A 15,726-nucleotide genomic window follows, 5' to 3' on the forward strand; every position below is an offset into this window, starting at 1 on the left:
GGAGCCATTGTAGGCTTTGGTAATAGAACTACGTAATACTGAAGAAATTAGGTCTCAGTATATGCTGTAAGGAAATAGAATAGGGTGAAAGGGAATAAGAGTCTTCTCTTCCTGGGGTAAAAAGGGAATAGGACTTGATGACTGGATAAGTGAAAAAGGGCATATCCACCTAAGAGAATCAAAATCACAGGACAAGGGAAGGGGGGCTTTTTAAAACTACACACCCTTCCAACTGGAAGTAGCACCGCTTTATACTTTACTGAACTACTGTTACTGATTCAGTGTGCATACTCATCCTTTTCTGCATTTCCTAAGTGGGAATGTGACTACACTCTTAGGAACTGATGGCAACTTATATTAAAAGGTATCTCTGATAAATGACACAGCTAGTTTTGGACTACTTGTTTAATATTTATTCATAATAGTTTTAACTATATTTTATCCCAGGTAAAACTCAGAAAACCTAGAGTTTTGTTGTTTTTAAACTAATAATGGCAAGGTAAAATCTAGATTTATAAAGTAGATGACGGTTGATCACCACACTCTATCAGTCTTGGCAAATCCTTATATATAAAATTTCTGTTACAGGCAAATATACATGCTGGTGACATTTCAAAGAAAAGCAAAAGAAGTCAGAAGATTCTATTTTGTAAACTTGACAGAACTCATTTATAAATACTAATAAACTTAAGTTTGACCATTGACGGTAAATTCAAATAAGCTATTTTTATTCTACTTGCATTAATTAATGCAACTTAGCTCAGGTTTGCATTTAATTCATAGAATATATAATTCATTCACTCATGTATCCAACAAATAGCTATGGAGCGCCCACTATATGCCAGTAAAACAAGATATTCAAAGTCCCTTTCTTTTATTGAGCTCACAGTCCAGCAGGAGGACACAGATGATACTATCTGTTAGGTGATGATAAATGCCCTAAAGAAAAATAAGACAGTGAAAGGAGATGAGAGAGAGAGCGGTTTTATTTTATAGAGACGAAGAAAAGAATACTTTCCTCATAAAGTGGTATTTTACTGGAGAACTCAAGAAAACGGCAGACTAAGTCATCTGGGAAAGATCATTGTAACAAGAGGACAATTTTTAAAACTGTAAACTTTGAAAACTGATCACAGGGTTTATGTGTTAATATGTGGCCATTAAGAAGTTTAATTTCATAGATAAAACATATTCTAAAGCGAAGAGAGGAATAAGGACTACTCACTTATATGTAAAGGGGGCAAGAATTATTTGTAATTATAAAGAAACAATGTAAGAAACAAAGAACTTTTGCCCCAACTTTAAACAGATTTTGTAACAAGCAGTTAAAAATAAAAGGCTTAAAGTTTCAGTTATTTGAATCTTCAGCGACAATTTGATATGAAGAATGTTAGTGATCAATGAAAAACCAAAACAGCTGAGATTAGAATGAAAATAAATGCAAGATTCAAGTGATTTATATAACCTACAATTGGACTGGCATATTGCCTCTCCAAAAAAGCTAAATTTAAGAGCTTTTGTTCATTATTGACTCTTGAAGAACATACCAGTAGAAAAATGAGAATATAGTCACTCTTTACAAAAGCGTCACCATTAAGCCCAGGAATTTAAATGAAACTACTGGCTCAAGACATGAAGGAAGTTCTTTGCCATTAGGGCTCTCAAGTGCTAGTCCTACATTCCTTGTCTGTTTTAATCTCTATCACTCTGCTCACATTTTCCTAAGCAGAATAACTACATTTATTCTGGCCTCTTATACCCAGTTCTCAATCACATCCAAGTGACGCAATGCCTGCAACAAGTGTCTGCACAGATCAGCCCTCTATTTTTTAATGCATATGTATAGTATTCTACTGTACACCAATACTGTAATTTTTTTAACCAAATGCTTATTTCCAATCTTCTGTTATGAAAAATACGCTATATAAATAGCTCATATACTCATTTTACATGAGTAAATATATTCATAATGTAAATCTCCACAAGATCAAAAGGTATGTGTTTTTTTTATTCCGAAGTATAGTACCAAAATAATGTTAGAAGTACTTTAAAATACATTTTTGAGTGCTATGGATACAAAAATAAGAAACTAGATAATTATGTATGGAAAGCTATCAGAGTGGTAATATTTGCACTTGGAGAAGGTGGAGTTGGTGAAAAAGAAAGTGAAAAGCATTACCAGTAGAAATATAAGCAATTTACAAAGAGCAACTCTCATAGGATTGGTGAATATAGTGGGTTTTTTTTAAGATTTTATTTATTTATTCACGAGACACACAGACACAGAGGCACAGACACAGGCAGAGGGAGAAGCAGGCGCCATGCAGGGAGTCCGACATGGGAATCAATCCTGGGACTCTAGGAAAACACCCTGGGCTGAAGAAGTGCTAAACCACTGAGCCACCTGGGCTGCCCTGAATACAGTGTTTTTTATTTACACAGGAGACTTAAAGGTAGGCTTGGATTAGATTGTGTAGATGTTATACACAGTCTGGACAAGTTTGTATTTCATACTGCAAGTTTATAGTAGCAAACAGGTTTCAACTCCTATGCTAACTCTAATATATTTTCTGGTAGTGACCACCCAGAACATGACAGAGAATTCTAAGGCATTGTCTAGGCTTGGCAGAGGGTTCTAGGATTGACAGTCTGGCATGCAGTTAGACGGAGGCAGTGGAAACAGTATACCAAATTAGGCATTTGCAGTTAAGAAATGTTATAAACATATTTCTGGGGATCCCTGGGTGGTGCAGTGGTTTGGCGCCTGCCTTTGGCCCAGGGCGCGATCCTGGAGACCCGGGATGGAGTCCCACATCGGGCTCCCGGTGCATGGAGCCTGCTTCTCCCTCTGCCTGTGTCTCTGCCTCTCTCTCTCTCTATCTGTGACTATCATAAATAAATAAAAATAAAAAAAAACATATTTCTGCCCTTGGGGAAGGTAACAGTGATGTAGAAGACAGAAGGGTAGACTATGGGTATTGTGTCTTATTCAGATTAGAATTTCTTTCTTTTCTACCAGTATGATGTCTGGTAGACATTAAAGTATTCTGAAAAATGAATAAATAAACAATCAAATGAAGGAGCTAATAAACAAACAGAGCCTTCACCAGGAGCAGAGCGCATAAGCTTTCATGGGTAGGGATCCCTGGGTGGCGCAGCGGTTTGGCGCCTGCCTTTGGCCCAGGGCGCGATCCTGGAGACCCAGGATCGAATCCCACATCGGGCTCCCGGTGCATGGAGCCTGCTTCCCCCTCTGCCTATGTCTCTGCCTCTCTCTCTCTCTCTCTGTGACTATCATAAATAAATAAAAATTAAAAAAAAAAAAAAAAAAGCTTTCATGGGTAAATTTACTGACATCTGTATTCTCAGAAATTTTCCTTTCACTTCCTGTCTCTTAGTCTATCCTTGATAGATGAGGTTAAAATATAGTGATACAAAATGTACAGGAATAAAAACAGTAATTCTAAAGAAAAACCACTTATGCTGAATATTTATAGGTAACCAAGATGGATAAAAATAGCTTACTGAGTTCACTTACTCTGGCTTGCAACCGTAGAATAAAAGATTCCATATGGAGATTATGGAAGAAATTAAATCTATTTTGGTAAAAAATTTTTTGCCATAATTTTATTTTTTAAGAAATGTCATCTTGGTAAAATACAAATAAAAATCTAGTTATTTAAATAAGCATATATACATTGTAGTGCATTTAAGAAATAACAGGTATACCACAAAAGATTCTATAAAATGAAAACAAATACATTTGCAAATTTTAGAAATAGTTTGAATGTTGACTTGCCTCCATCTTGGGTAATAACTGGTAACGCCAAGCTATTTTCATCTTAATATTAGATTCTGGTGTTTTATGATTGCCTACATCTTCATCAAAATCTTTTTTACAATTATCATCAAGTAATGGTGCAGGAAGTTCCTAAGAAAACAGAATGATACATTACTGAGCATCTGTGATTAAAAAATGTAACAATTTTCTTAAATCATAATATTAGCAATACTAGAACTTTCCAATGCCTTGATGCCTTAAAATTGATTCAATCATATAGTCATAACAGTATGGCTATTTCTAAAACAGAGGAAAATGATATATATACTATTGTGAAATATTTTTAGCAATAAACAAGAACTTAAAGAAAATATTCAAATTTTTATACTATGAAAAAGCAAATGTTATTGCAAGTATGATCTTTTATACACACACACACACACACACACACACACACACACACTAAAAGCAAAGCCTGGAATTAACATTTATGTATTACATGTAATTATTGTTGTCTGCTGCAAGGTAAAAATAAAGCATGTGTGCAATCTGTTTACTAGTTTGTAATAACTAGAATTCAAAAAACTCATTCACCTAAATAATCAGTGAAGTAACAACAATAAGACATTTATTTTGCCCTTACCAAATGTTAGTTTTTTTACCTGTATGCTTATGTCTCTTCTTTTAACAATGAAAATAGAACTTAAAATTTCATTAAGAGACACCGAAGTCCAATTTTACCTTTTCTGCTTTGGAAGCTGACCCAGGGAGTAGCTATTAAAAACATATGGAAAACATTTGTGTGTGTGTGTGTGTGTGTGTGTGTGTGTGTGTGAAGAGGAACTACAGAAACAATGCAAAGAAAAAGTACCTAAGTTTTTTGGAGAAGGAAAGCACATACAGTAGTTTTATTACATATTATTTTTATATTAGCAAAAATCATAACGATAATGTGGGGTGCTGAATTAGTAAACATAATCTTGTGCTAGGACATAAATTAGTCTAAACTGTAGCTTTTACTTTGCAAAATCAAATTTATTTATGTTTAGAATCATGTCAACTAATCAGCTGGAAAAACACATTAACCATCACGTATTTTAGTTATCTACTAAAACCAAAGAACCATACTTTAATTTATACACATTAGAAACTAGCTATACCATTTAAAAACTCTGACTCCATCCCACCACAAAGCATTATTATCTTACAAAATTTTATAATATTATCTTAGAAAATAAAAAATAACTTATTTTTTCAATGGAAATAAATATTTGTGAGGCATGTAGTACAATATGCATAGTGGTTATGAGTTTGAATTCTATATCCAGATTGTTTAGGTCCACATCTTAACTTTACACACTAAAAGCTATGTCTGTGATTACCCTGATCACTACTGGACCTCTATGCCTCTATTCATCATCTGAAATATAAAGATATCAGTATTTATTTCATTGAGTTTTTGTAAGGAATAAAGAAGTAAAATATGTGAAATGCAAAGAATGGTGGTTGCTGCATATTAAGTACTTAATAAACAATTATAAGAATTAAGTCAAATAATTGCCTTAATCAATACTCAGAGCCACATATTTTGAGTTGACAATAGTAGGCAATGTATTGATTGTTGAATCATTATATTCTATACTTAAAATATAACATTGCATATTAATTATATTTGAATTAAAAAAAAAGAAGAAATATTCCCAGTGCAGAATGCAGAAAACAGGAACCCAACAGTCTTTCTGAGTTAAAGAGACCAAGCTAGGAGTTCAAGAAGGCCATGAGGCAAAATACAGGGGAAGAGAGGAGCACAGAGAGAGCTCCAGAGGTCTGTAAAGGCAACTCTTGAATACTGATCAGCATATGGACGGACATAAGGAAACTACCCAAAACTGGTGAAAGAACCACTCAAAAAGAGCAAGGTGAGCAATTTCTGAAGTTCACTTAGAACCAAAAAAGTCCATGGTCTCACCAACCAGATGGAGAAACCTTATAATTCATGAGGCATTAAGTAGCAAGGGGAAATCAGCCCTAGGAAAAAAGCTGCTCTGATTCCACCTGATGAAGCTGGCCTAAAAAAGCAAGCCTCAAAGTGATCAAACTGTTTCCAAGTAACTTTACTGAATCCCAGAAATGAACTCAAGAATGTTTGCAAGAATGTAAAATATCTAGCACTCCACATGTTAAAATTCGCAATATCTGGAACCAATAAAAAAATGACCAGGCATGAAAAGGAAAAAGAGAATATGACCCCATAATAAGGGGATGCAAAAAAAAAAAAAAAAAAAAAAAAAAAAAAAAAAAAAAAAAAAAAAAAAAAAAAAGGGGATGCAACAATGATACAAATATAGTTAGACTAAGACAAAAATCAACTAAATTATAGTCCATGTGTTCAATAAAAATTGAGCATAAAGAGATAGGAAAGATCTATTTTTTATTTTGTTTTGTTTTTAAGATTTTATTTATTTATTCATGAGACACGGCAGGAGAGAGAGAGAGTGAGAGAGTGAAAGAGAGAGAGGCAGAGACATAGGCAGAGGGAGAAGAACACACTTCTTGTGGGAATTGATCCTGGGACTCTAGGATCATGCCCTGGGCCGAAGGCAGGAGCTAAACCCCTGAGCCACCCAGGGATCCCAAGATCTATTTTTTAAAAGACCCAAATAAACCTCTAGTGATGAACACTTCAACATCTGAGATTTTAAAAACATACTGGACAGAAGGAACAGCAGATTAGACATGGCAGGAAAAAAGATTAATGAACTGTAAGACATAGCAATAGAAATTATTTAGAAATTACAACAAAGGTATAAAATTTAAAAAAATTATAAAATCAAACTCCCCACAATAATCATTAAGTAAACAATATTCCCAGCATAAACTTATGCATATATCTGGACATGCTAGACAAAATACTTCCATAAAAATAGCAGGTATTAAAATACTATTAATATTTGAAAAATTAACACTTTATAAAACAAAAATGAAGTTGAAAGAATTATTGAACTGATGATTCTTTACTTTGAGAGATATTACTTCCTGACAGATTCTCTCCAAAGATTATAAATATGATTATGAAGCACATTAAGATGTTGGAGTCGCTATGTTCCTTTTTACATGTTTTAGTTTTCAACGAAATCAGTTTCTTTTTTTCTCTCTCCCATAAAAAATGAGGAAACTAGCATGTAGCACTTTCTCCCAGCCCCAAGTTTATTTTTTTCGCCTATAATTTTTATGCTGTCAAGGTTTATAGAGTTGCATTCTTGTCTGCAGCCAGATACAGAGTCGTTTAGCTTAGAGTTTTGTTGAAATTGATTCACCATGGGTGCTTTTACCACAGTTCCATAATTCTTGAGTTTTATTTAAAAAATTGATACCTGTGTTCATTTAACAGTGCCAGGAAGGTACCAGGGGTGAAGCAGTAAGCAAAATAAACCAAGTCTCTGCTTTTAGGGAGGTACATTCTTCTAGAATGGGTAGTGATATGAACTTGAAGAAAAAAGAGGAAAAAAAAATACAGACTAATGGGATATGTACTTTACATTGCATAGTCAATCAAACACTCTGTCAGGAAGTAAATAGATGGATCTTATTTTCAAATACTTTTTTATTGAACCAGTACTTTGGTTGTATATATTTCATAACATTTTTACTAGTTTAGAACTAGGTAGATACTGCTATTGTACTGTCATTGGACAAGGAATGATGCTGTGAGTCTGAAGCCTTCCACTCTTGTAGGTGCCTTGCTTTTTCCTGCCTGAATGCCTGAATAATGCTTCCTTGATCTTTAATAACTTAAAAAGGCTGTATCTATTGCTTTGCATTACACTGGATGTCCTTTTAAGTTGAAGATCTCAATTTCAAATAAATTGTTTTTGTGTCTGATACTTAATATTACGTTTCTGTTCTATACTGAACTAGAATATATCCTTATTTATGTAAATATCAGATGTATCATAGACAGTTGTAAAACATCATACAGTAAACAATTTAAATGTAAGATGAATAAATGTTTTCCCATTTTCTAGACCGGGTTTGACTAATAGAAATTTCAGTGATGTTGAAAACATTCTATATCTGCCCTGTCCAATACAGTAGCTAGTAGATACTTAAATTTATTAAATAAAATATTTTCCACATTATTATTATATTCTCACTGTTTTAATCTCATTTCTCTAAATACACTGTAACTATTGTGAGCCTGTTTAATATTGGGTGATATTATTTAAATCAATTCATATTTTTAATTCTGCAATTATCCTTTTTAACTACTTCTCATGTTTTTTTTTTTTTCAAGATTTTATTTATTTATTCATGAGAGACACAAAGAAAGAGAGAGAGAGAGAGAGAGAGGCAGAGACACAGGCAGAGGGAGAAGCGGGCTCCATGCAGGGAGCCTGATGTGGGATTTGATCCCAGGGCTCCAGAATCAGGCCCTGGGCTGAAGGGGGCACTAAACCACTGAGCCACCCGGGCTGCCCTACTTCTCGTGTTTTTATTTTTATCTATCTATCTATCTATCTATCTATCTATCTATCTATCTATCTATTTATTTATTTTTAAAAAGATTTTATTTATTTATTCATAGAGACACACACAAACACACAGAGGCAGAGGCAGAAGCAGGCTCCATGCAGGGAACCCGATATGGGACTCGATCCCGGGACTCCAGAATCACACCCCGGGCTGCAGGCGGCGCTAAACCACTGCGCCTCTGGGGCTACCCTACTTCTCATGTTTTTAAAATTTTATTCTTGTGATATTTTATTGAACTCCTGCTCTTGTTTTTGAACTCAAGTTCTGATTAAACTCTTCTATAAATCTCTTATGAAGGAATTTTCTTCTGTTCTTGGGTTATATTTTCTTCCAGACTGAGTTTTTCCCTCTAGCTAAAGTTTGAGGGTCAAGTATCATGCTATTCACCTATATTTCTGTACCTTCGTGTTACGAGAGCTAAGGCAAAATTAAATGCCATCTTCTTCTTCTTTATTTTTTTAAATGCCAGTTTCTTTAGAAGACCTAGACTCTTGGGACGCCTGGGTGGCTCAGCGGTTGAGTGTCTGCCTTCGGCTCGGGGTGTGATCTTAGAGTCCTGGGATTGAGTTCAGCATCACGCCCCCTGAGTGAAGCCTGTTTCTCCCTCTGCCTGTGTCTCTGCCTCTCTACCTCTCTGTGTCTCTCAAGAATAAATAAATGAAATCTTAAAAAAAAAAAAGACCTAGACTCTTTACTTTCTTATGAGATTTCATAAAATGTTAACTTCCTGTGTTTACATTAATTGGCTCAGTAAGTATTTTATTCTTGTTTAGGGAATGATATATTATTAGGTTTCAGATTATATAACCAAATCAATGTTGCTTTCTGAAACATTTGCTTTAGTTTGAGACCATCAGCCCTAATTATGTTTTTAAGGTTACGATAATTCTTTGGTTTCTGGATGTAAGGATGAAGTATATTTTTATTTATTTGAGAGAGAGTGCACGGGGGTAGGGTAAGAGGGAGAGACAAAGAATCCCAAGCAGACTCTGTGCAGAGTGTGGAGCCTAAATTGGCCCAATCTCAGAATCCCGAGATCACGACCTGAGCTGAAATCAAGAGTTAGATGTTTGACTGACTGAGCCACACAGACATTTCTCATCAATATTTTTTGTCTTGTGGGGAAAAGGATAAAATCTGTGTAATGTTAAAACAAAGTTTGGTGATTCTGATATTCTTAACTTTTTCCCCTGCTCCACAGCCTTATCCTCAGGGTGAAGAACCACTAATTTTATTTCTGAAATGAGGAAATAAACAAAAATTTAAATAAGATACTAGAAAATAAGATACTAGAAACTGAATTTATATTATACCTTGCAAAATCTATTTTAGACATATAATTGTCTAAAATTTACTTTTCCTCAATTATCTTTTTCTGCATTAAAATACTAGGTATCAATTAAAACATCTGAATTAGTTTTGTTATCAGTTTTTAAACAATTTTTTAACTTTTTATTTTTATTTATTTTTATTTTTATTTTTTTTTAATTTTTTTTATTTATTTATGATAGGCACACAGTGAGAGAGAGAGAGGCAGAGACACAGGCAGAGGGAGAAGCAGGCTCCATGCACCGGGAGCCCGACGTGGGATTCGATCCCGGGTCTCCAGGATCGCGCCCTGGGCCAAAGGCAGGCGCCAAACCGCTGCGCCACACAGGGATCCCGAACTTTTTATTTTTAAATTTTTTCTTAAGTAGGCTCCATGCCAGTGTGGAGCCCAACACAGGGCTTGAACTCATGACTGTGAGATCAAGACCTGAGCTGAGATCAAGAGATGGACATTCAACCAACTAAGCCACCGAGGTGCCCTTGTTAACCAGTTATTAAAACATAGAATTATTTACAAAATCATTGGTCTACAATTATATTCCTCAATACAGTAGCTCCGATCCATATGTGGCTATTTAAATTTAAGTTTTTATTAATTAAAATTATGCAAAATGATAAATTCAGTGTCTTAATTGCCATATTGTTCAATAGCCACACGCAGGTGGTACAGGTAGAAGACATTTATAACATCACATAAAATTTTATTGATTAGTGCAGGTCTAGAAAATAGGAAAATGTATTTATTCATTTAACAATTTAAACTGTTTACTATGTAACTGTCAATGACACACTTTACAGTTACATCAACTAGGATTTTAAAGAAGCATCACAACTTATTTCAAATTAAAACCAGGAGATTATTTTTCAGTATCTAAAAAAGTTGTATGCCTCCCTGTCCTTTTGCACTCTCCTTTATATCAACAACAACAAAAAATTTAGCACTATTTTTTCAACTTATAAAAAGCATACCATAGAGGGATGAGTTAAATAGGTGATGGAGATTAATGAGTATGCTTGTTGTGATGATCACTGGCTGATGTATGGAAGTGCTGAAACACTATATTGATACACCTGAAATTAATATACTCCTCTAATGTTAACTAACTGGAATTAAAATAAAAACTTTAAAGAAAAGGATCCCTGGGTGGTGCAGCAGTTTGGCGCCTGCCTTTGGCCCAGGGTGCGATCCTGGAGACCCGGGATCGAATCCCACGTCAGGCTCCCGGTGCATGGAGCCTGCTTCTCCCTCTGTCTATGTCTCCGCCTCTCTCTCTCTCTCTCTCTGTGTGACTATCATAAAAAAAAAAAAAAAAACTTTAAAGAAAGAAACCTCTCTTCACCATAAAAAAAAAGTACCCAACTACCCTGTAAAAATCAATATTTACTGGACAGCAATTGATTTTATTTTTTATTTATTTTTAAAGATTTTATTTATTTATTCATGAGAGACACACAGAGAGAGGCAGAGACATAGGCAGAGGAAGAAGCAGGCTCAGAGGGGAGTTTGAGGGGCACTTGATCCCAGGACCCTGGGATTATGACCTGAGCCAAAGGCAGATGCTCAACCAATGAGCTACCCAGGTGTCCCCATTGATTTAATTGATTTTAAAACTGGTAAATCTTCCTTACTCTTGGAAGTTTAGGTTGTTTGCAGTCTGAGAATCCTATGATAAACATTGTTGTTTATAACATAAGGCCTTTGCATCTCTAATTATTATTTTTTCTATGGGATATATAAAACACATAGAAAAAATAAAGAATAGTAAAATAAACATGAAGACCACAGTTTCTACCACATGGCTTTAATAAACTCTAACAACTGGTATAGTTGCAGAAAAGCTGTCATTTCAGCAAGCAAGGAGCAACACTCTTGTATCAAAGTAGGAGGACTGGTTGAAAATCTTTAAAAAGAAAAATAAGACCTCTCAAATCCCCTATTTTCCACTAAGAACCAGGATACTACTCCTCCCCAACTGTGAAAGAGAAACTGAGAGATCAAATAAGACAAACTTTGGAAGTAGGAACATGATAGAGGGCAGAGGTGAGGCATCATGTTGAAGACAGGGTAACTTAGTGAAAGTCCTCATACAAAAGAGTGAGATGCCCCCAGCACCCCCAACACATGCACATAGGTGGTTCCCACTGCTGGACTCTTACAAGGCCAGAAGCCGTCCTTAAGAAGAACAGGAAGGAGATTAAAGGAGTCCTCCCTTGAGAAACTGACAGAATTTAGGGAAAAGGCCTTTAGAGAGATATCACTAGATAAACTTATAGTAAACCTAAGAGACCACAAGTTATATGCCCCCCAAAATAGTACTTCCAACTAGCCTTCTAGCCCCTCACTCTTCCATATTAAAAGATAGTCAAGAATTATCAGATATTTTATTTATTATTTATTGATGATTGATTTTTAAAAAGATTTTATTTATCTATTCATGAGACACAGAGAGAGAGAGAGAGAGAGAGAGAGGCAGAGACACAGGGAAGGAGGGAGAAGCAGGCTCCCTGCAAGGAGCCTGATATGGGACTTGATCCTGGGATTCCAGGATCAGGCCTTGGGCCAAAGGCAGACACTCAACCACTGAGACACCCAGGCGTCCCTATCACATATTTTAAAAAGCATCTAATATGGAATTCAAGGACCAAGGCAAATGAGCAGGAAGCAGAAACAATGCCAGAAATGAATAAAAACTTCAAAAAGAATAAAAAGTAATATATATATGAGATGGTGTATAAAAAACAAAACACTTCAGGGCAGCCCTGGTGGCTCAGTGGTTTAGTGCCACCTTCAGCCCAGGGCATGATCCTGGAAACCCAGGATCGAGTCCCACATCAGGTTCCCTGCATGCTTGCTTCTCCCTCTGCCTGTGTCTGTGCCTCTCTCTCTCTCTCTCTCTCGAATAAATAAATAAAAACCTTTTAAAATAAATAAATAAATAAATAAAATAAAACACTTCAGTAAAAGGAAACAGTGAGAAAAAAACCTACGAGTTTCTAGAAATTAAAAATGTAATAGGAGATTACATTTCAGTAAACACGATTATTAAGACAATTTTAAAAGATGAAGACTGGAGCATAAAGGTTAAATTGTTGAGGATCACAAAGTTAGTAAATGACAGAACAAGGACTTGTAATGGACAGTCTTACTCTATCACTGTCTTTATCTCTCTCTCTTTTTAAAGGTTTATTTTAGAGAGTAAGAGAGAGAGAGAGAGTGGGTGCTCGACTGTGGGGGAGGGGTAAGGGAAGAGAGAGAGAGAAAGAGAATCCTTAAGTAGACTCACTGCTGACCATGGAGCCTGACATGGGGCTCAATCCCAGGACCCTGAGATTATGACCTGAGCTTAAATCAAGAGTCTCAGCTGCTTAACTGAATTACCTAGGCACCTCTATCACTCAGTGTCTTAACCATTATGCTATATAACCTCTTAAAAAGATAGAAAATGAGACAGAAAATAAAATATTTAGAGAAAGTGCACAAGGTTGACACCATAAAAGGATTTCTTAGAGAAACAGAGGCAGTAGGGGAAAATATCCAAGAAATAATCTAAGAGAAATATCCAGAAATGAAAGATGGGAGATACAGATTTAAAATCCTGAGTATTAAAAAAAATAAAAAAATAAAAAAAATAAAAATAAAAATAAAAAAAATAAAATAAAATCCTGAGTATTTAAACTATGAATGAAAATAGACATACATCAAAGCATATAATTCTGACACTTCAGAACAAGAAGGAAAAAGGAAAATACCTGAGAGTGTCCAGGATCTAGACTTTTCAGAGGGAAAGTTATTTTAAGCCTACTATTCTGTATTTAACCAAACTAATGTTAAATTTGAGAGTAAAATTAAGACAATTTCAGATATGCAAAGTTTAAAATCTCTACCACCTTACACCTCTCTCTTCATTCACTCTCAAGTCACTAGAAGATGTACTCCACCATCAGCAAAGTCAGAGCAGTTGTTAGGATGATGAAGGAAAGTAACAGAGTAACAACCATGTAGGTCTGTCTAGAGACCAAGCAGTCCAGTTGGAATAGAAGGATCTTGGACTCTAGGGAGAGGATGACTTTTTTTTTTTTTTTTAAGATTTTATTTATTTATTCATGAGAGAGAGAGAGGCAGAGATACAGGCAGAGGGAGAAGCAGGCTCCATGCAGACAGCCCAATATGGGACTTGATCCTGGGACTCCAGGATGATGCCCTGGGCCAAAGGCAGGTGCTAAACCATTGAGCCACCCAGGCGTCCTGGGAGAGGATGATTAAACCCAGTAAGAGTCATCTACAAGCCAAGAAGAGTCTTCCCCAGGAACAAAATTGGCTAGTACCTTGATCTTGTACTTCCCAGCCTCCAGAATTGTAAGAAAATAAATTTCAACAGTTTAAGTCACCCAGCCTACGGTGTTCTGTTATGGTAGCCCAAGCATAATAAGACAGATTTTAGTACAAAAAATATGGAGTTCTATTTTAAAAAATACCTAAAAATGTTCAAGTAGCTTTGAAATTGGGTAATGGGTAGAGGCCTGAAAGAGTTCTGAGATGCATGTTAGGAATACGGATTTTTTTTTTAAAGATTTTATTTATTTATTCATGAGAGACACAGAGAGAGAGAGACAGAGACACATGCAGAAGGAGAAGCAGGCTCCTTGCAGGGATCCTGATGTGGGACTCTGGGATCACAACTTGAGCCAAAGGCAGACGCTCAACCACGGAACCACCCAGGTGTCCCAGGAATATGGATGTTAAAGCAGATTCCAGTAAGTCTTCAATGGAAATAAGAAACATATTTGAAACTGGAGGACAGTCACTCCTTGTTATAAAGTGGCAAACAATTTAGTTGAACTGTGTTCTAGTATTCTGTGGAAGGAATGACTTGTGAGAAACTGAGTATTTAGCTGAGAAGTTTTCTAAACAAAGCTTTGAAGGTGTGACTTGGTTCCTTTTGACTGCTTATAGTAAAATGCAAAAGGAGAGAGATGAATTAAAGATTTTATTTATTTATTTGACAGAGACAGAGAGCACAGCAGGGGGAATGTCAGGGAGATGGAGAAGCAGTCTCCCCGCTAAGCAGGGAGCCCGATGCAGGGCTCGATCCCAGGACCCTGGAATCATGACCTGAGCCAAAGGCAGACAGTCTCTTAACTGACTGAGCCCCCAGGCACCCCAAGAGAGATAAATTAAACATGGAATTGTTAAGCAAAAAGAATCAGTACTTGAAGATTTGGAAAATTCTCCAGCCTATAATATATTGCAAAAAATGAAAAAGTTTATACAGAAGAGAACACTGATGGTATGGCTGAACAACCATTTGATAAAGAAATCTTGGGTGTGACTCAAGGACTTATTAACTCACAGACTTATTGTCTCAGCAGAAGCCAGGAATAGAGAGATTATATCGGCAGAGACACTGCCAGTCTGAACTATAGGAAACAGACAAAGCAGGATGAAATTAAGGAAGGCAGCTGAACTTTTGGATATTACAGATTTGACCACTGAACAATTTGGCTGAAACTGAACAATATGAGCTATCCTGCAAAAAACTATCCTTTGAACTTTATTTCATATTATTATCTTATAAAGTGGACAATGTGTGCTTACTCGGGAAGTCCTGAGATTTCTACCTCCAAGTCTTTAGGACTGCTTGTTTCCTTTGCTTAAAGTGGTAACTTGGATATCTGGATATCCAGTAAAATTTATTTGATAGAAAGGAAAGTATAATTTATCTTAGTGGTGGTTACAAATTAACTGGTTAGAAACAAAAATTTATTTAAAATAACATAAAACAGGGGGCACCTGGGTGGCTCAGTGGTTGAGCGTCTGCTTTGGGCTCAGGTCATGATCCTGGGTCCTGGGATCAAGTCCCACATCAGATTCCCTGCAAGGAGCCTGCTTCTCCCTCTGCCTATGTCTCTGCCTCTCTGTGTCTCTCATGAATAAATAAACAAAAATCTTTAAAAAATAACATAAAATGAACAAAAGGAAATAAGTTCATAACAACATAGAGAGGGGATGATGTGAGCAAGCCACAGATCAATGAATTTAAAGATAGCAACAAAAACTATCAAAAACAAAGGACAGAGGGAAA

General features: G+C 35.8%; 1 protein-coding gene across 3 annotated transcripts in view; it reads right to left on the reverse strand.

Annotated features, from left to right (window-relative positions):
* The window catches only part of ELP4 (elongator acetyltransferase complex subunit 4), a 241,919-nt gene that overhangs the window by 177,158 nt on the left and 49,035 nt on the right, over positions 1–15,726 (reverse strand). For all 3 annotated transcript variants that reach the window (XM_038563121.1, XM_038563120.1, XM_038563122.1), the window contains exon 4: positions 3,800–3,931. In XM_038563121.1, coding sequence (XP_038419049.1) covers positions 3,800–3,931 — 132 coding nt within the window. The remainder of the gene's footprint in view (positions 1–3,799; positions 3,932–15,726) is intronic.

Source organism: Canis lupus, chromosome 18, assembly GCF_011100685.1.
Source record: "Canis lupus familiaris isolate Mischka breed German Shepherd chromosome 18, alternate assembly UU_Cfam_GSD_1.0, whole genome shotgun sequence".
NCBI lineage: Eukaryota > Metazoa > Chordata > Mammalia > Carnivora > Canidae > Canis > Canis lupus.